We start from the raw sequence: 22486 nt of genomic DNA on the forward strand, positions 1-22486 counted from the left end.
TAAAAACTGAAATTCCATCATCTCTCTGCATCACCTTCCTGAAGCCTAGCTACAAATTTTCTTCATTCACAGCATCATTCCCAAATCTGGTGTATATCAATTATCCAGCACAGAGCTTTTTTGTACTAAATAACCACCTCCAGTGTCTCAGTATGTTATACTAACTTAGCCCAGAATAAAAATCTGGTTTTGAGCAACTGGGTTGATAGTTTGCTGTCTCAGCTATACTTTCTCTTGCTTTACTGCTTCAACCCTACATTCGATTTTTCTTTTTCAAATATAGGACTTTTATCTCTGAGGTAAAACACTTCATTTTTATCCAGTCTCTGGAACCACACAGAAATAATCCCTTTTGGCATGTTCTATCATCTACTAAACCTTTTAAACACAGGTTCAACAAAAGCACCAGACTTGCCTGTATGCTCAAAACAGCAATAAAGACATTTAAGCAAAGTAGAAAAACATGCTTTTTTTTCTTATTTAGCCATGAAATGCAAATCATTCATTTCACCTTAGAAATGAATCACACAGCACCACAGAATATATGGACAATTTTATTTCTACATAAAAATGTATGTTCTGCACTTGCACATCAAATGCAAACATTCGGTTTAAGAAAAATTCTGAAAGTGATGTTTAACTTGTAAGCTGTCACAAATTAAATACATCATGCTGTTCTGCAAGTCATAAAACACAGTGCAACACTGAGGTTTTCCTGTATTATTGCTCACATCACCATGAGATATTGTTACAGGCTGGACTGCTTTCAAGGAAAGTCTCAAATGAATTCTAACTACTGCAGACAAATGCCACAGATGCTGTTTTTAAATAGCATGCAGATTCATTCTAATGCAAAATGCAACAACTTTTTATATATATTTGAAAACCTCCATTACTTCTCGGTTTTGTTACACAACTTCCAATTTTCCTTAGCTCTCAAAAAAGCAGAAAAATACCCACTTATACCTTTCCCACTCAGGTACACATAAGTATGCTTTGGAGAACTTGGGAGAGAAAAGATATTCTGACAAATAAATTAGACACAACTGCTATAAATCTCTTCCCTTTTGTATAATGATAACAGATGACTGCCGCAATACTTGTGAGATGCAAGTATCAAGGGAATTACTACTACTGTTTATATTTCCTTTCCCCTTGCTCCTACTTCTACATCAAATTTTATTCCATTACACTTTTGACACATGCAAAGACAGGAGAAAGTTAGCACAATTTTATAAGTTAAGTGAAAGATTAAGCAGTTTCCTTCCTGCTCTTTCATGAACTATGTGGTAGAAAAACGTTTAGCTAATACTACCTATTTCAGTATCAGCTAAAAGGCTACTCTTGTCTTCCTGGAAGCCAAATGATCAAAACCATTTACATTATCATAGCAAGCATCATTCTTAACTAGCTACATATTATTTAAAAAAAAATAAAACACAAGCAAAAAAGTACTTACTATTTCTTTCTGTCCGTTTGGAAAAGAAAAAAATGAGCAGTGTTCTTATACACCATATTCTTTAGAACAAAAAGAAGAATTATATTAATTAAAATATATTACAGTATTTCTGAAGTCCTTTAGCAAACAACACTTAGCAGATGAGATTTTATTTCACAAATACAAAAGACAGAAACCTTCAAACACTATTCATATAAAAATTAAAAAATAAATTAGCACCTTGTCAACAAGACATCAATATTGCCCTAAATAAAAGCATCTTTTCAATTGAAATTAACTGTTACTTAAGGCAGAAATACTAAGGCAGCAGCAGCAATATCATCACTTGCTAAAAAATGTTCAGCTGAAAATTACTTAGTCATCACTTCTTATTTGACAGATTTATAATGCATATTATCCAAAAAAAGAAACTTACCAGTTCATACCCACAATTAAGGCCCAAGAGATTTGTGGGAAGAATTCTAATACCAATGAAAACCATGAGATAGAGCTATTGTACAAATGCTCTCAGAATTAACTGACCTGAGTCCTAGTGATTTTAGAGCGGCCTCAGTCTACCCAGTTTCTGTACGGTTTCCGCTGACTTAGCTGGAGCAGTTTATGTCAAGATGAAGTTAAACTGATCTATGACCATTTTACATTTGAAAGGTCGTCTCTTTGCAATCATCAGGACTTCATTTGTTTAAAAGCTTAGAACTGCTTCTAATATTAAGCTGACATTTTTCCTGGTAAGTTATTCAGTCTAAGTCAAGTGGCAAACCTCATACACCAAGCCATTCCAAGCATTCAAAGCCTTCCTAATGTTAATTAAATAATAGAGCCTAAATTAGCAATGTTTCATTTAAGAAAAAAAAACTATCTTAAAGGCTAGAAAAGTTATCTAACTAAAAGCAATACATAAAAAAGTAGGCAAAAGGCTCTAAGAGTTTTCTTAATGACTTAATTCATAAGAAGATCTTATGTATTTATATAATGGTTGCCCAGTTAAAAATGCCTTCAAGTGTTAACAACACAGCCCAAGATAGGCAAGTTGGATGAGGCACTTGGAATTTGATAACAGCCTATCCACGGTAAGAGAAACAAATGAATTTAAGTATTCCATGTTCAAAGGTGTGCTATAATAACTGATCTAATAATACAGGTGGATTTATCCGCTTACGCAACACAAAATGTGTCTTCATAAAGTACCAAAAGAAATAAATATTACAGGGTTAAAATTGCCTTAAATACCTTGTTACACAGGCAAAAGCATTATTTCTTTTTAAATGTATGCTTAATACATTAATACATTTTCTTAAATGAAATAATGTATGCTTCTACCTAAAGCTGTATGCTAAATAAGAAGTCAGACATCATGAAATAAAAAAGCATTTTCTCTGTAAGAAATCCAAGACAAAAGTTTAATAGCAGATCATTTCAACCAATTTTACAAAAAAGAAAATATATTTCTGTGAAAATAAGAACACACAAGTTAAAACTAATTCAAATAAAAATCAGTTCAAGAAGAGCACCCTTCTAAAATGCTAATGTATTTCTTCAACTTTTCGGGTATTTCAGTACATTTAAAATTAATGAAGTTATATTCCTAAAACTTAACTTGCTCTACCAACATCAGTAACTTGCTGAGACCCTGAGGGACTGACCTAAGGCAGAAATAAGTTGGTGACTGACTGCAAGCTGGAAAAGGCAGACATACTCCAGTTTGATTAGGTCTGAAAAATCTCTAGAGCTATTACTGGGTGGCACCAGGCATTCAGCATGGAGTCACCTCTTGACCGAGAACAAAGACAAGCTGGCAGCTGCTTGCCATTCATATCTGCCAAAAAAAGCTGAAGGGGAATAGCTTAAGGAAAAAAAAAATCTGATAAACAGTTGCAAGTCATAAGAGAACAACAGACTGATTCAAAGTGCTAGTAAACTGGCATCTAAATCAGAATTTTACAGAGAGCCATCTTGAGAAAAATAAGCAGAACTGGCAGACAAACTAGAGAATAAAAAAGTCTAACATGTAAATTCAAACCACAGCACAAGAAGCCATCACCTTCAAAAATAAAAACTTTAATTTCTACACTAATTCTATCACAACTATGTGAAAGAAGGATGGCAATACTTCCTCTTTTACAAGCCTTTCCTATCAGCATGAACAAGCCTCACACATTAACAACAAAGACTTTGAAATGCTTGTCCTTAAGAGCAAAATTAATTCATATTGCTGCCAAAGATTAATTTGAGCTCTAATTTCTATATTAATCCTTTCCAGTCAAGATCCTGCTGCCCATGTATCTTCTCCACAGGAGTCCACAACAGCAGCATATCAGTATATTATGGATAATGCAGTATGACATACAAACACCATTTTCATCTTGGGGGTTTTCCACACGTTACATTATGCTCATCAAACTTGCAAACCCTCAAATATTTACTTTGACTCTGCCTTTCAAGTCTAAAGCTAGGGCATGTACGAACCATGCCTTCATACAAAGGTGCTGTGCAAATGGAAGTACTTCTGATCATTTCAGCAAATTAGTCAATGCACTGCACTCCCCCATGGGTAGGAAAGATGCTCAGTAGGCTGCTCTCACCTCCCTCATAGTCTGGAGGAAGGAGAGGCAGCAAAGCAACTGTTCAGTGACGCGGAAGCCCATTTTGTTACTTTTAGAAAAGTACATTTCTTAGACAACAAAAGCCACTCATCAGTATAAGCAGCCGATCCGCTCAGAGGAACAAATATGTAGGCAATATTTTCTCTAGTTCACATACAACGAAGTCTGTATATTTTCTTGCTGAAGAAAACATTCAATGATTTTCCAGAAAAACAGCTAATTATGTAAAAGCAGTTTTCAACACAATTAGCATGCTGAAGTCCATTCTGTGTTAAGAGTCACCTAACACATAAAGTAAGTTTCTTCATTAATTCTTGTATTTTTCCCAGGTTTATACTCTACATTTTACACATAGATGACATACCTTTGGTTACTTCTGTATAGTAATGTTATTTCTCTGTAACATTACTATGTTACATTCTTCTGTACAGTAATGTTACTTTTACTGCAGTAAAAAATAACACCCAAGAAATAGAGTAAAAATAAAACACTTATGCTTATACTACATTATCTTACTGCTGCTCAGACACAGCTCTCTAGCCCCAGTATAATTTTGATAAGCCAAGTAACTTTAGATGCTATTATCTTTTGATAAGACCTAGTTGTATACTAAACCCAGACCCAGAAGAGACATTCCCCTCAAAGAAAGTGTCTGCCTAACTACTTGAATCTATTTTAGAAGAAAAAATTCAGCAAGTTATGACATCTCAAGGACTGTCAAAGCAAACCCAAACCCCTGCTGAGATGCATTTTCCATCTCCTTTTATCAAAGAGACAGCAGTTAGAAAATAAAAAAGGCATATTTACTTACATCAATGGAAATGCAAAAAATGGAAGTGTCATTGTCAGCCTTGCTGTCCATTCGTCAGGAAGACACCACAAATACACAATTAAGCAAGTAATAAGGTAAAGAAGTGAGGAGTAGAGAAGAAGCCTTCCAACCCATAGTTTCTGTAGCCTCTGATTTTTTTCTCTAAATTCTTCTAATGTCTGTATTTCCTGCAAATAAAGAGGGTTCAGCCTTATTAGTGCAATTAGTAAGAGGTTTTACTAAGCTGCCTTTAAATGTTTGCTAAAATCTCCCCTATCAGTCTGATACTTGTTTAGAAAAGCCAAGCAGCTCTTTGATAAATGACAATATTTGCCCAAAGGTAACTTTCATAGCATAAATACTCCACACTAATCAGGCTATGATATGGGCCACTTGCACCTTATTAGCAATTGGTAAGAACAGTTAAAAATCAGCACTTTTTCACATTTTTAACGCATTAGTATATTTGGGACAAGTGAAAAATACCAGTATCTTATGAAAGGCAGTCTTTACTATCACATAAGTCACTACTAACCATACTCAGCATTCTAAAGCTTTCATCAGGTACCTGTGGAATGTTAAATGCCTCTGACACTTTTCTACTAACATGTCAAATTGCTGGAACCTCTCCACCACTATACTTGTTTTCCTCTCAGTACTTTCCTCACATTAAGAGTGAAATCATGAACATCTGTATGATGCTTCTGGTATATTAATAAGTGACCAAGCAATGCTCTGCTATGCTAACCCTTGCAACTGTAATTCAAGTGACAACAGAAGTACTCACAGTTTCATTAAAAGGAAAACAAAAATATCAACAGCATATTTCAAAACAGACAGAATACAGACATCTGTCACACATGCTGGTGAAAAATCACAATTGATTACTGAACAACCTACCCAGTTATTCTGCCCCTGACCTTACTACCACTAGTTACAACTTCTACACATAAAACCATACATTGAGGCTTTTCTAATCAACCTGAGGAATGGAACTTGGCATTAGTGACATTTTACTTTACATGGGACCTTAACAATTAGTTATAATTGAATTGTGTAATCAAGGCAGCTTCATATTCATTCCCATTTCAGGCTCTCTAAATATGTACTTGCCCTGTAGTTTCTCACTATGTATTATACGGTATTGGTATTTTTTAAATTACTAAACAGTAAGGGGAAAAATTGTAACAATTTCTCTGATATGCAAAATCTCTACTACTGGAATAATTACCAAAATAATTTAAAATTTCATTACACTATTTTACTAATGTGAGAGAAAGACATGGCCAGCAAAAAGGACATATTTCTAAACAAAAAATCAAACAGAACACCAAAAAGCAAACACATACCTTATCTATTTTTTCTAATACTTCTACAGTGGAAGGCTTTGCCTGCTTACAAGGGAAAGAACAAAGATATTAATCCAGTATTTTGTGGATTACTGTACATTAACAGTTTCCCAACAAAAAGACATACTCATAATAGATTAATAAATTATCTATTCTACATAAAGGTAAGACATTTTCCTACTTTAGTGTGACAAATAGAAATGACTGTAATGAATCACGATTTTACAGCTGGCATTACTCTAACCCGAAAGCTCCTCTCCTACATCACAAAAAATGAAAATCTATAATGCTTCTACAGCAATAATGAATGTGTAGGTAGAAAGCAAAACAAGAACAGAATTGATGAGTGGCAGAAATAGGCAAAACTCAGAGAATATAGAGAGGAAGCCCTAATCTGAGTACTCCAGCTTTTTATTACTATTCATTCCATATAAGGACACATGGTGTAAATAAATCATAAGCACCTGCAAATAAGGGCTGTCATCACCAGTAAAATTCCCTACAGGAGCAACTGGAAATCCTCCTTCTAGGAATCTTTTCTAAATTCTGAGAATTATCAAGCCACAATCTTTCCCCAGCCTTCACACTACAAATTCAAAAGCCACAGCTCACATTGCATCACTCTGAAAGTGAGTTTCTATTATACAAAACAGACATTCCACCTGAAGTTTCACCTTTAATGGAGTTTTGTACAGAAGACTCTGCAGTCAATTGCTAATAAGCAAAGACAAACCTAAACTCGAGCAACTCACACCTGCCAGGAGAGAAGTCAAAAACCTCATGCCTCTTCTTCCTCATAAACTCAGTACACCACTCAACAACCAATAAAAGCAGATAGGAAGACAGACTCGTACAGGAATAAGTAGCTACCAAACCATTTGTTAAAACAACCAGAAATGTATTCTGCACATACCCATTTTTATCTAGGTCACCAACACTTCAAGTCACAAATGCTGCAGTTTCTGTCCCAATGATGCACCACAAAAGTATTTAGATTTACAGAAAGAGTTAAAACTGCATTTCTTTAAGTTAAACAAGCCAGTGCCAGACTGGTACTATAAAGGAAATTAAGGACAACAGCAGAGTTTCACAGCTTAGTGATTTAGCAAAGAATACTTTTGGTCATGATATCTCACTACTGGACTTTTAAGTGACATACTAGAAAAGTTCAGCACTATCATTCAGCCAGCATTAATAGTCAACATGTCCCAGATACCCCCATCTTCTGGACTAAAGGTTATTACATTGTTATACAATGTTACTTACCCTCCATCTTGAAATTAATCCACCCATCTTCTATTGTGGACAAATGCTGGCAGAGCTATCAATCTTCTACAAGAATTCACAGCTAGAAATAAAGCATTCAGCACTTAGGAGTAATCTAACAACATAATCAAAGATTCTCAAATTCATTCCAACATCTTAAGAAATCAAAATGTTGGATAAAGCCATTGTCTAGCTATCTACCTATGTGCTATCTCTAAATTCAGTTTTCTGATTCACAGGCCATCCTGTAAGTCAGTTGATCAGCTCAGATGTGGCCAAAGTTATTTTTATTTTGGAAATACTTAACCAGTAGGGACTCAAAAACACAGGCACAAATGAACTGCAAAAAGAGCCACCAAAATACTCCAGCAAAAAAACAATTTCAAAAACTTCGTATTGGGCATTATTTAAGATACTGATTTCTAGTTATTTCCTCTGCTGCCCCTAAGCATAGCTCAGTATTCCTTTTTAGCTGTAACTCTAGACATTCAGCATTAACACCCTGTTAATGAGAAAATTTCTCAAATAAATGCTCTCATCAACAAGAATGTGCTATGCACTCAGTTTTAAGTTCAAAGAACCAGTTTCAAAGATTTCATTTGCTATACAAAAGCACTGCATTGGCAAGTCTTCCCTGCACAACTCACAGCCCAGTCACCAGCACATCAAATGAGTCTAAAACAGTTCCAAAGGGGCAAGAGCAGCTCACCTCACCCTACACAAACCTGGAACCCATGAACAACACTAATTTGATAATCTGGGTCTAAGCTCCTGAAACAAATTGTAGCAACTTCCCATTAGAAGATAGTTGAATCAATTGAACCTTAGGATGGCAGACTTTCTCTCCATCCATTTAATATACAAGTTTTTTACCTATTTAACAAAAAAGTAATCAGTCCAAAACAAACCCTGACAGTAAACTAATGCTCAATCCCAACCAGGACTGAAAACTTTTTCATTCTGGAATGAAACACTAACACTTATTAAAACAAAGCACTGATCTAGCAAGACAGAAATATAAGTGATCATTTTCTTGCTTACTAAGTTTCCTTTGGCCAAAAATGGAAAGATACATTTCAATCCAAATTTGTTTTCAAATTGTCTGAGGCTGTTAGAGTGATTAATATGTATAGGACATACACTGCTCACTAGCACAAACACTGCTGTAGTCTGGTAACCTCCCCACCTTTTAAGAAAGCCAAGGACTTCAGAACTATAGGCCCCACTGGTTTCAGAAACCAATCCTTAAAGATAAGGAAATCCATATCAGAAATGCCACGAGAACGAAGCTAGAACAGATGGGCAAATTATCTCCACTGCTGCCAAATTAGTAGCTCAAAGGGGTGAGATATAGAAAAAGCAATTACCCCTTGGACTCGAACAAATTCTCAAAATAATCACTACTGCAGCAACTCACCTCAGTAAAACGGCAGTCTTTTTTTTTTTTTTTTAACACACAATCCAACACCAAGAATTTTACACAACTGTGACTTTGGGGATACAGGCAAGCTTTTGCACAATGGGTATTGCAGTAGCTCTGAGCCTACACTTTCTTCCCAGATATTTCTACAGACAGAGACAGCTTTTACATGGTTTTGCAATAAAGATACTGTGTCAAATAGCCAATTGAGAAGTCTGTAAAGCCAGCACAAGGCCCCTAAACCTAGGTTGTTTCCCTGGGATTGCCACTGCTGTTAGAAGCAATGGTGGCTCTCAGCTGTGGAAACAGAGAGACACAGAGATGTTCACACGGCCTTTGTGTGTGCCATTTTCCTTCAAACCCTAGTTTGAGAACCTCTCCACTAGAAGTGTCAGAGTATTTTTTGGGAACAAATTAACCTAGAACTACTGGTGACTGACTTATAGCAATGACACATATACACAGTGCTATTGCCACACAAGATTTTTTTAAATATCTGGCAAATGCTTGGAAGAGAAACAGGTTCGACAAGTGTCACTATGCATCTGATTTTACAGGAGCTGTGATGATGACAGGCTTTACAGATGCTGCTCTGCAAGTCTGAAATACTACCAAAACCCCAAAGAGGTATTAAGGAATCATTAGGGCCACTAGATTCACATTTACAGTTCAGTCACTGAATCCTCAGTGAGGAGCTGGAATATTTTCTATGATTACTATGGAGTGCCTCAGATGTTCTCCTTCTTCCCTCTCTTCTTATTGACAACACAAATTGTCTTCAACTGCTTCAAACTCTCCTCCTTCCTCCTCACCTGCCACTCCACATACCTACCACTAATATCAATCCTACTCTTCATGGCAAGAGACTGCCCACAAGTTACTTCCTTCCCATGCTCTAAACAACCAATTATTGCATAGGACTTTTCCCTTCTGAAGACTGCACTCTAGCACTGAGCTGTGCACTTCACTGACTAAGCAGCAGAGCAGTTGGACTTATTTCCACACACATTATCAGTGATGCAATACACATGTAAGATAGCTGCAACATGTCCTAGGCTTCAAGCAGACAAAAAAAGCACTAAAAACACTGAACAGAGAAGCTTAAGAAAACACTACTATCAATTTTATTACCTGACTCTCTCAAAAAAAAATATTTATAGCAGCTCCTCTACTTCCAGAACATTAAAGTTATTTATTAAAAAGCAGAAGTGCCAGACTAAGAGACCAGAGCAGAGAAAGCTTCTCCTTTGAATGAGGCGTAAGTCCACTAAGTCATCCACGCCCATCCACTGGAGAAAATAGCTCCATGATCTCATTACACTTTTATCAAGTCAGTCTCAAATTTCTTCAGACTTGTTAATGTTTTAAAGATTAAAAGTTCTCCAAAACTCAGTCTCCCAAGTAAATTTTAATAACTGACATGCTGAAATTCAAGGCTGAATAACACCAAGAGAAGACATATTATAAGAAAAAAAAAAAGGAAGTTAGAAACTTGTAATCAAGGCCTTGCATACAGTCATACAGATCTCTCCCCTTAAGGAATGGGCAATGCTTTTGAAATAGGACTTTTTTGCAAAGTTAGTAATTCCACTTTCTGTAAGCATTTTTAGATATTTACCACTACAAAGAATACAAATTCTAACTTTCAAATTGAATCTGTAGTTCTGCTCACAGTTCACTCAAAACTTACTGACCTCAGAAACTTCCACTGGGACCAGAAAAAGTTTCCCCAGCTGAGTGCCGCGGACAAGGAAACAAGCAAAACCAAACGAGGAGCATCACCCACCACCTACTGCTAGCCTGTCCTAGGACGCCTCAGTTACAACAAAATGCTATACTTGTTTCCACTTAAACTTCATTTTCGGCCGTTTCCGTCTGGAAGCATCCCACAGAAGTCCTATGCTTTGCAGAGCCTTAATTAAAAAGGCAAATTAGTTCCCAGACGGACTGCACAGCGACGGAGCGACAAGTGGGTGGGTCAGGCGCTCATTTTTGAAACCCAACCCCTGCAGCCTGCGCGAGGGGCGGCCAGCGCGGGGCCCGGCGGGCCGGCAGGGCGCTGCCAGAGGGCAGCGGAGCCCCCCGCTCCTCGGCTCCCCGGCCGGGACAGCACCGCTACCGCTTCCGGACAGGGCGCCCGCCGCCCTTGCCCGCAGCCGAGGGCTTCCTCCTCCGAGGCTGCACCACGGCCCACCCCGGCCCGCTGCCCGCGGCCAGGAGGGAGTGGGAGGGGGCACCTGCAGCCCTGCTCCGCTTCGCGCCCCGGGGCCGGCACCTGCGCGCTCCTATGGGGAGCGCCGGGCGCCCCTCACCCGCCACCCCGCGCCCCTCTCCCACCGCGGAGCCGCTCGGGCCGGACCGGGCCGCGCATCCCCCTCCATCACGTACCTGCTGCGGGGCGGGCCGCGCATCCCGCCCGCCGCCAACGCCGCCGCAGGAGGAGCGCGGCGCCAGGGCGCTGCTCCCACCAGGCCCCGCGCGGGCGCGGCAGCTCTGCTCCGCTCCGCACTCTGCTCCGCTCCGGACAGTGCCGTGCCCGGCCGTACCGACCGGATCGTACCCGACCGTGCCGTGGCATGGCGTTGCGCCGCTCCCGCCGCGCTTCGCGGCCCGGCCCGAGCGGTGTCCCGGGCAGCTGTGCCCGGCCAATTCCAAGCGGGCGCTGTCGGAAGGCGCTCACCGCCGGCCGGGCCGGGGGCGCCAAGCCTGTCTTCCTGCGGCTCTCGCTGATCTGTTACAGAAAATAACGGTGTTTTAAGGCAAAAACGCAGGAACGCGAGGGTCAAACTCATGTGGAGGCTGGCGGGCCCCCTGACGCCGGTGTTCCGGCAGTGAAGCAGCGCTGACCAAGAGGCGCCGTGCTGCGTGTGTGCTCCGCAGGCGGGCGCGGAGTCCCCTGAGGGTCACAGCCAGCGCTGCTCTCACCGTCCCCTTCCTTCCAGTCGGCATGTGCTGAATATCTTTGGAGAGAAACTGTCTTTAAATCACGTTACTGTAATAACAGTGTCCTCTCCCTTGGTGCTGTGCTTCCATCAGCTTTCTTACGTCGCTGGCGCCCATCCCTTGCCTCATGCCGAGAGGACGCAGGAACAGAGAATAAATGCTTGCTCTGTTTGCACTCTGCTTCTGAAATGCCCTGTTCAGAAGTTTTACCACTATAGTAACACAAGTGCATGTACACAGATGTGGAAGAAAGTCCTTCCAAGTACCTTGGAGTAAAAATTCCTGTGCAAAAGGTGTACATCTTCAGCTGACCCTGCATTGTTGAACTTGTATGTAACAGTGCCTCACAATACAGCCTCTAAGTGTTGGACTTTTTCCAGTTGTGGTAGGTTGACCCTGGTCAGGAAGTAAACACCCACATAACCTCCTGCTCCTTCCCCCTCAGGAAGATGGGGGAGATACTGGAAAAAGTCAGAGAGCTCATGGGTTGGGTTAAAGAAAAGTTTAGCAAGTGAATGAAAGAAAAAAAAAAAAAAAAAAAAAAAAAAAAAAAAAAAAAAAAAAAAAAAAGTGATGCAAGGGAAATAACTAACCACCTCCCACAAGCAGACTGATGCCCAGCAAGTCTTCCAGCACTTAATGATTCTGGAAGACAAACAGCCCTCCCACCTTCTTATTCTGCAATCCCAGTTTTATTGCTGAGAATGACATTATGCGGTATGGAATATCCTCTTGGCAAGTTTGGGTGTGCTGTCCTGGCTGTTTCCCCTCCCAAAACTGTGGCCTACCCTCAGCCTACTGTCTAAGGGAACAGAGCATGAGAAAAGGTAAAGCCTCGATGCTGTGCAAGTCCTGTTCAGCAAAGGCCAAAACACTGCTGTGTCAGCTCTGCTTTTCTAGTCACAGAATACAAAACACAGCATAATATGGGCTGCTGTGAATAAAATTACTTCATCCCAGCCAGACCCTGTCCATGAACTCAAAAAGAATAGGAAAATATTTTAGACCAGGAGAGGACAAAAGATATCCCACCACTTGTCCAGGCAACACAGTGAGCTTCAGGCTTCAAGTGTTAGAGCTGCTGAGTCTGATCATCTGCAAGCATTCATTCTTAGTCTGGACATTGGCAAGTTGATCTGTGTTCACAGTGTTCAGTGTGAATCTTGCTGCTCACATGATTACAGTATCAAATAAGTAACAACTTTAGCTGTGAATCATAGTTTGGAACTGGCTTCATGACGCTTCATTCAAAAAAAATAATGGGGATCAATGGAGAGCCACTGACTCGACTGGAAATACTCCGCTATCAATTACAGAGCTCACCTACATATACCACTTCATTTTCCTCATTGAGGCCTAGACTGTTCCTTCCTTTCCAGTGGAAAAAAGGCTCAGTGACTGAGCCTCTCCTACTCTTCAGGTTGCACTCTAGAGCCACTTCTACTTAAATCCTTATAACAATGACTATCACTTTGCTGAGAGGATATCTTTCTTATTCATTTCAGATCAATAGTCCACTTCTGACTTTGATACTTCAAAGTGCTGTGTTGCTGGGGAGAGGCTGATTTAAATCTTAATTTTTAAGCTAACACATTGAAGTGTGCTGACATCTTTTTCCACGGTCTAGCATCATATCCACTTAAAATAAATGCAAATAATGAAGATACCCTGTTTAAAGGCATTTGGACATGCTGCAGGCAATACTAGCGTCTCCAAGAATCAGCTGATTTTTTTTTTTTTTTTTTTTGCTTTTTTTGCTTTTTAATTTTTTCCAGAAATGTCATAAATACTTTCAAGTCACAACAAAATTGATTCCTAGTTCAGGGCTGAAGCAGAAATGTGAAGGAGATCCCAAACTCTACTTCTGTCCCTGGGGCCTTTGCAGAGCTGGTTTTTATGCAGGCCTCTGCCATGAAGTTCTAATCATTGCTATTCAGTTATGGATCTCTGTAACTGGTAGTTTAAAAAAAGCATTGTTAGCTACCATTACTGAACCTTACATGCAGATAAGCCTCTCAGCTAGCATGCAATAGCATGCAGCTCCCTGTTTGCTTAAGCACCAAGATGTACCTAAAAAAAAAGAAATTATGCCCATATAGCTGCCAAGGATAATAAAACTGAGTATAGAAACATAATTTTGAATCAGCCAGCTTAAAATTTTCATTAATCTGGTTCAAAACTGCCCCCTACAGAGTATTTAACACTTTTAAATAGATTCCCTTCAAAATCCTTCATTATCAGTGGGAATAGTGTTTAACCTGACTTTGTATAACCACTTTAGCAGCAGAGTACATCTTCAGAATTTTCCCCAGCATCATAGGCAGCATTTAGCACTTTCAGTCTCTCTATATTCAGAACACTGAACAATCAACTTATTTTAAAAATCAAACAAGAAGCTTAGTTTAAAATGTTTTGGTCTCTCGCCCTAAGACTGTTATTGAGAAGAGTTCTTCCATAGTAACATTTGTAGCATTCCTACATTTTATCAATGTATGTAGTCTAGTAGTCCAATTTTTTTTTCTAAATAAGTATATGGGTCTGTACATCATTTGGAAAGTGCTGTCTGGTTAAGAGGAATTTAGTGTTGACAAATTGTGTTTGCTTGAGGTTTTTTATTTAAAACTGACCCTTTTGGACTACTCTGGCTGGTGAGACCATGTGGGTGCTGGGGAGTTTCAGATGGGGAAACAGAACCTCTGTTTGCACTGCAGGTGGATTGCAGCAGATGAAGGTATGTATGTAGCCTATATCACGAGCTTCACTGCCCACACTGTGACTGTGCTCTGTGCATCTCACCATTTCTTTCACATCCCAGTTACTGGGAATTATGTGCTGCTGTACACTGCATTGCTCAGGCTGAAACTGGGGTACCCAGTTACCTGGTGTGCCCTGGCCATTCTGGGCTCATTGCTGTACACCACAGGGGACTCCTCAAGGGCACAGCTTCACTCCATGCCTGGGGTGCAACATGCCCTGTGGACACCTCAGTGATTAAAGCAAGCCCAAGCTGTTAGGGACACAATCCCAAACTGTTAGGGACACAATCCAGGGTCTCCTCAGCTCTGCCCTCCACCTGCAAAGCCAGTCTGCCACCACTGGTGGAATAAAGGTGGTGCTGGGTTTGGGTGGCTGCAGCATCCTGACATCCCATCCTCAGTGGAAGGTACCACAGCCAGTGGTGTTAGTGGACACCAAAATTTAATCTGGTCAACAATGGACCACGTGTCTTGAGGCCTGTTTCCTCTGCATCTTGAGCAGAATGACTGCTTCCTGGTATTTCATAAATGACACACACATAGTAACTGACACACATTTTTGAGTGTCCTATGGAATTCAGCTTTGGGAAAAAATGTAATTATGTTTATGTGTATTTTATTTGTAATATATTTGGAAAAGCAATATAGGAAGAAATTATTTTTTATCAATGCAAGGAAATATGTATGCTATTCATTAATTTTGTGTGGGCATGTCTGTAGTAAAAAAAGCGTCTACTTAGCTCTTAACTGATGTGACTGATTATAACTCCAAACTATTTTCTTTTCAAAACTGCCAGTTCCAGTTAGGACTGGGAGTTTGAAAAGAGCAAGAGAAAATTGCATATATTACAAGGGACAGATAGAGCCCTAGTAGAAGGAATTGCTGAGCTGGAGGGAGTTGAGACCTGAAAGCTGATATAAATTTGTAGCTGCAAGAAAACTTAAAGTTGGATTAACCAAATACTTCGTGCTTAATTTTTGACATTCAAATAATTTCAGAGCATACAAAAAAGGTGGAACTCCTAAGCTGGGGTGACTTCAGTGACATATTTTGACAAGATGTGCTTTAAAAATGTGTTCTACAGCAACAGCACTGGGAAAGATATCCTAGTTTTGATTTAATTTCTCATATGTATATGCTTCTTTTGATGTTCTGATTCAACTGTAGTATTTGGAGTACTCAGATGTCTGTGTTCTTACAGTTGCCTCCAGTTCCCTGAGCCTTTTGATATTTCATCACGTAGGGCATTTGAATGCTCCATCACTTTCATTAAGTTCTTTGCTTGTGACTCTTGCCAGAAAATTATTACCTCAAAAAGAAGTATATAAGCCATCAGGTCAGAAGGTGTAATATCAAGTGAAAGGCTCATATAAAAATATCTTAGCAGTTGCATACAGTCATCAGAAAAAGCCAAGATCAACTTTTCCACTCCATAAAGTATTCTTGTCATGATTAAGATCTTTGCTTTTGGTTAATAATATTGCTATTTTTACTACTACTTAGTTTTGTTACTGTATGGCAACTGTTACTGTTGCTGTTACTGTTGGTATTGTTACATAACATTTAATAACCATGCAGTTAGTAATTATTACAATTGTTACTGTTATTATTTCTATGGTTATTTTACTGATTATTTTTCTGTCACAAATGTAAACATTTAAAAATGTTTAATTAATTTATTAAAATATATATTTTGTGTTAAACCTCTTGGTTGATACCCTTTTATATACTTGGAAGGCAGTCAAGCATAAAGTACAAGTGAGAGGCTCTTCTTAATTTGAGTACTACACATCTCTGACAATATGTTTAGGAACGTGGTTAAACTGTGGATTATTTTTGTGGCACAATGAATTAGGCAAGTGATTTCTCATAAAATACTGAAGTGAATGTGTTCTGCCTTTAAGATCTCAGGAACAAAAATAAGAAGCCTAGTGTGAAATTGTCACATGAGAAACAAAAACATGGTTTTGCCTCTGAGATGTCATGCTTCGGATCATGTATGAAATTTTAGAAGCAGTTGTTATATACATGTAATTACCTCCCCGTTCTGTGATAGGCATGACTTCAAGCTTCTGACCCTTAATGGCTATAATGAGTAATTTATATTTATAGTTATAAAAATTACTGTATAAAAAATAACTCAATGCTCTGTAAATAAAAAAAAAAAAAAAAGTAGATCAGTTTCCAAATAAAAGTGTGATTATTCTCACTAAAAGTATTTGAACTGTATAATACTCAAGTCAGTTACATTTTTGATTCCTGGAGAAGTTTGCTCTTTAAACAGATTAGAGTTTTGATCCAACAAGATCCCTCCTATTTAATAAACATGTAAGTACATCCTTAAATTTTATTAACAGCTATTTTCTTGACACTAAATGGAATAAAGAATACTTTCCAAAAGCCTTTTTAATGTGGTTGTGCCTACTGGGCAAAGTTGAAACTACCCCAACAAAATGAGGGCCAAATTATGAAGTAATTTGAATGAAACTTCTGTTGACCTTAACAGGATTTTTACTTGATTAAGAATAATGGAATTTGGAACCAAGCAAATGTGATTCAAGGGGTGAATGAGAATGTGCTGCTGTTACTGCAGCAAGCCTTCCTTCCAGGGCACTGCCTGTGTGTGCAGAGCACAGGCAAGTGCAGGAAGGGTGTCCCATTTCTGCTCAACCTGACTGCATTTTAATGCTCTCTTATTAGTCAAGCTGGAGGAGACAGGCAATGAGAAGGAAAGTTCTAATTAGTACATATATTTTGCTTTTGATAAGTGCTCAAATGGTAGATAGAACATTACCTACATTGAATGCATTTCATACATTCTCCTGGTTGTTACAAGAGCTTACTTTAATGAAGTATTAAATTTACATATAAAATTGTTTTCAGTAAAGTATGAAGAACTGGATCTGCTAATAAGCCTTGTTCTGGTTGGAAACCAAACGGAACCAAGAGTCCCAGAATGCCAGAAATAGGACAATAAATATTTCTGGCACAATTTCAAAGGTGCATAATGCCAGACACAGACATGTAAAAGTAATGGCAAGCTCTATAGAGATTATAAAAGAAATAAAATCACAGTTCGTAATTCATAGAATCATGTTAAATTGCAGGCTTATAAACCAATTCTTATAATAAAATCCACATGTAAGAGTATCTGTGATTTCATTCAGTTAAAGATGACAAATATTAGGGCTCCCCTTGAAAGAAAATATATCTTACAATCTGAAGGACAATGAACAGTTGCTTGGTGTTCATATTTGATGGTATAAACTCTGCTAGTCTTTTTATATGTGATTTTCAAATAACTTTTCAAAGAATGTGAAATTTGCAAGTGTTCAGAATTTTTGAACATATTGCAGCTGCTGAGTATCCTTTGCTACAACTATTACTGCTTCAAGTTTAGAGAATTTAAGATCTGAAATTAGAGTGCTGTCACATGCAAAACGTCCAGGCAAAATTATTTTCTCATGGTATGTCATACTAATAAATGTCTGAAACAGAGCTTGAATTAATTATATTAGAAGGATGTCCAAAATATTCCCTTTCTCAAAATGAGTTTATTTCATTAAAAGCGTTTAGAAGTTGGACAAAAAGCAGAACTTCTACTGTAATCACTCCAATGACTTCAAATTATAGTATTCAAACTCAATTCAAGCCTCCTTTGGTTACATAGAGGTGCTTAGATAAAATTAATGTGTCTTGAGTTTTAAAAACACACTTGGGAACTGGCATTTTGGAGCACTGTGTGTTGGGGTTTCATTGCACATTTTCGGGTACTCTCCACATTCTAGTTGCAGGCTGACCCATAATCAACCAATGAAAAGCAAGGCCAATGATAAAGGTGTAATGAGTTGAAGGTAAAATGCAGATGAGGCGTGGGGAAAGAGAAGAATTTGGAATAAAACTTCAGGGGTTTAGGCAAAGTAAACCAGAACAAAATGCATTAGAAAAGGCTGATTTTCCAGCAGAAGCAGCACATCAGTTTGAGTCCTATTGAGAATAAAGGGAGTTACTAGAAAATACAAATAGCATGTAGTGAAGTCTAGGACTTTTGTTTTCGGGCAAAATATATTTTTTGTTAGATCTGTGTTATTTTATTAAGTGATATACATTTATCAATACTAGATCAGTTCTTTCATGCCAGAAAATCAGAAAAAAAAAGGTGTAATACATTTTATGTTTGTCAGTGATTTAAATTCTTTATGAGGAATAGTAGTTTTACACATTCATTTAATTATCTTCACTTTAAGAGCGATAGGTGCTAATCTCAAACCTATTAACCTAAAGTACAATGAAAACTTAGTTACTCTCATTGTTAGCTGCCTGTCTTAGCAGCTTGTTCTTCAAATCATCACAAGCTCCCTTCATTTTCACAGCAGTTCTAACACCATAGTGTTAGAGAAGACCAGTAAAAAATAACAGTATTTGGCACATTGATAATTAAGTGGTATTGTCTTATTGATGGATGCTTTTTGTTTCTTTCCCTGTATATAAGATATATACAGCTTGGTGCTGTCTCTGTTTTATGCTTAAATGACTCATGGCTAGCAAATTAGATCCTGGGATTCCTGGGACCTTCCATAGCACAATTATCCCTCTCCTGTTTTATAGTGTACTAAATTATACTTCTCTGATATATGCATTGACAAATAATAGGCTTTCCTGTTTGAATTGTTTGCTTACTCTTTGATTTACCAAGAAAACTTTCAGAAAGGCTTCAGGTGGGATACTGCAAGGGATCTGATTTTGAACAAGTGCTAATTGTGTAACCTTTGAAAATCAAGAAGGTTTAAATGTCAAGGGCAGAGGAATTCATTCATACTTAAGTATTTTTTTAATCTTGACCTATGCACCTTCCTATTTTTTCCTAATTTTTAGGAAAATAACTTCAGAGGTATGTAAATTATTTTCCCTTTTTGTTATAATATAGCTTAAAATTAACAGTCAAAGTAAATCATTACATTATTGCTGAGAAAAGTGCAGGCACCACACATATTTCTAACTATCTATAAATGCATTCCTACAAAGTTGTTTATTGGATAAGTCTGGCCATAAATTGGCCAGGACACAGAACTTTATATGAAAAAAGCAGAATATTGAACAAAAACATTATATGTCCGTGATATTAGATTTAAAGTAAAGTAACCACAAACTCCTAAACATGAATCCCAAAACTCACAATCTTTATAATGAAAGGAAAAGACCACATCATATAACTGTCTTAGCCAGGCAATTCAGCATTTAACTTGTTTATTTTTCAGTTAAACAAAATCCAAATATCTCCAGGGAAGACAATGCTAATAACAAACATAACCACATAAGCTTTGTATATGAAGTTCAATTTTAGCTTTAGTAGGGCCAATCAAATTGGAAATTGTAGTAAAAAGCCAGTAAAACTTAATCAAATTCTGTCACACGGATAGATTGGGCATTTTGGTTTTACCCAGTTTGCTCCAGAATTTTGGGTCCAATCCTGAGTCCTGAAATACCTGCATATTCCTTGATAATAATCTTAGCTTTGTAAATAATTTACAATATTCTTAGTAAGAAGATTCTATCTTAATAGAATAAATCCTATTTAATGAGCCCATTAGAGAAAAGGAAGTATATTTACCTATTTTTTTCTGGTGATATTAAGAATTTTCTTGAGTATGTGATTCCCCACCTGGTATAACTGTTGTTGATTTCCCTTAGAAAAGGAGCAGCCTGTTCATGGAATAGCCACCTACAGCTTACTGGTTTTAAAACTCTCCTGAAGACGCTTATCTAGCAGAAAAAGTATATGTATTAATTAATTAATTAGTGTATCTCTATAATATTGACACTACATAAAAATTTCTATATAGCTATAATAATTCTTTGCTTTTTCACACTGTACTTAAGTGCTTTTATTACACTGGCATCATCTTTTGTTCTTTAACACATTATTTCCTCAATTTAGAAATTATGCTTTCTCTGTTCTTTGAGGGTTGCATGAAATTATGCTCTAATCTTTCACCAGTTGTGGTGGGATATTTAACCTGCATACTTCCCCAGAACTTGTTAGGGTTCTACACGTGGTAGGGGTCCACCCCTAATACAGGACTGAAACCTGCTAATTCCATGACACACATCTTAATTATTTTAATCTATTCTTTTGACTCTTGCCCCTCACAGTGTTTGAAGACTGGCGCATTTGAAGGATGGCCTATGCTTTGATCTTTGCTGCTGCATTATCTGAACTGTGCATTGGTCTAGGAGATTTTCCCATCAATCTAATTTTGTAACACCCGTGCTTTCCAAAACAACAGCTTGTGTTGGGTGTCATAGTGAAGAAATTCCAGAGATTCTGACTTTTAGGAGTAGACTACTAGAGGCATTAAATGGAGACCTTTAGAAGTGAAAATGTTAAACATGTCAAACATGGAAGAATCCTCTGCTCTAAAGTAATATTTGGACATTCAGAACTTTCCTCACTACCTCATTGTTTTATTGAAAGGTTTTTTTAGTTATTAACTTACATCCTATTGCATACATTTTCACATTTTGAACTAAATTTTGTCTTCGGATGAGCTCTTTGACTTCAGCAGAATTTTGTGCGAGGACATCTACAACCTCTGTGGTAGAGCACAAAGCTTCTCTCTTGATAGGAATCCCAGAACAAGCCTTTCTAAGTTTCAGAGAGATCCTGCTGCCACCCTCATTCTTCACCCCAGCTCTCAAACAAGAGAAAGGGCACTTCACTGGTGCTCATAACTGTGACAGCACTCATGGCACGTATATAAAATATTTTCATTTCCAGAAAGCTCTGTGTCTCATCTCCTTACACGTCCACCAACCAACAGTCCCTTCAGCTCACGTTACATCTCCCAGAAAGTCATTTTGGTTAACTAGGAGAACACATGGAAGAACAGGAGTCACAGAGGTTGAAACCCCTTCATCCACAGCCTCAAAACCAGACTCATGGCACTGGTCACCCTCTTTGGGCCTGAGCTGGTCTTGCCCTGCTGTGGTCAAACATTACCAGGGAGACTTTAATTCCCAGCACATGGGGAAAACCACTTATCTACATGTCAGAAACGGGTATGTTATGAGGAGTTGATACCTAATTAATTGTACTTTTTAAATCTTTGACATGAGAATTCAGTGATCCACCCAGCTGCATACAATTAAGAGCAGCAGGTTGGCATAATAGGGTGAGGAACTTTTAATGGGTGTTTATAGGTTAAAAGCATCAACCTCTCTTTTAAATTAAAAAAGAAGTAGAAAAAATAGTAATTGCTAAAAGATAATTCAAATTCAGAATGCCCTTAGAAGAGGGAGATCTTATCCTGGAAGCTTCAAAATTCCCGGTCTTCAGAAGACCTCAGTGTTCCAGTAGCACCAATAGGGAGAGTGGGAAGCTACTCTTTAAAATTTTAATCTGAGAAGAAAAAAAAATAAGTTACATTAGCATTTTTTAGCTGCTTTATAGATTAAAAACATTCCAACAAAAGTGTCTAGATTGAGGTATGTGAGGCAAAAACAAATATTTCTCCATAAAATGGCTACACTAGCGTAAAGAGAAATACTTAGTGGACTCAAGGTGGGAATTTAGGGAATAGTATTTTTGCTTTTTTAACAGGAAAGACTGTTTAGGCATTTTATGTAGGGGGTTCTGCATTTGAGAAGGGATAATTTGCTCTAAAATATGTGGGCAACCAGCCTAAATTCTCTAATTGAGTAGTTTGCTTATAACCCCAGGCCATTAGGTGAATGTAAACTATTACAGGCTTAGTAAGAAAATAGTCCCATTAGGATTTTTGTATTTGTATGTGGTTGTGGGTTAGTGTGACTGTTTCCAAAAGGATGGATTAATGAAAAGGTCTTTTTTTTCTGAGTTTGCAAATACTTACACTCTTT

The 22486-nt window shown here is 38.1% G+C and overlaps 1 protein-coding gene across 5 annotated transcripts in view; it reads right to left on the bottom strand.

The window, feature by feature from the left end:
• Nucleotides 1–11367, bottom strand: part of LNPK (lunapark, ER junction formation factor) — a 49874-nt gene extending 38507 nt beyond the window's left edge. For 3 of the 5 annotated variants that reach the window (XR_005955610.1, XR_005955609.1, XM_041473376.1), the window contains exons 1-5: nucleotides 11297–11367; nucleotides 7489–7570; nucleotides 6223–6267; nucleotides 4874–5061; nucleotides 1460–1518 (exon numbers count right to left, since the gene is read on the bottom strand). Coding sequence is in view for 3 of the 5 variants with exons in the window: in XM_041473376.1 (XP_041329310.1) it covers nucleotides 1460–1518; nucleotides 4874–5061; nucleotides 6223–6267; nucleotides 7489–7515 (319 nt within the window). In the remaining 2 variants the exon portion in view is untranslated. Of the gene's footprint in view, nucleotides 1–1459; nucleotides 1519–4873; nucleotides 5062–6222; nucleotides 6268–7488; nucleotides 7571–10602; nucleotides 10708–11296 lie in introns of those variants that run through there. The other 2 variants (XM_041473378.1, XM_041473377.1) reach the window with 2 other exon arrangements.
• Between the last annotated feature and the right edge of the window lie 11119 nt (nucleotides 11368–22486).

This window comes from Pyrgilauda ruficollis, unplaced genomic scaffold (assembly GCF_017590135.1).
Source record: "Pyrgilauda ruficollis isolate IOZ18807 unplaced genomic scaffold, ASM1759013v1 scaffold3, whole genome shotgun sequence".
Lineage (NCBI taxonomy): Eukaryota > Metazoa > Chordata > Aves > Passeriformes > Passeridae > Pyrgilauda > Pyrgilauda ruficollis.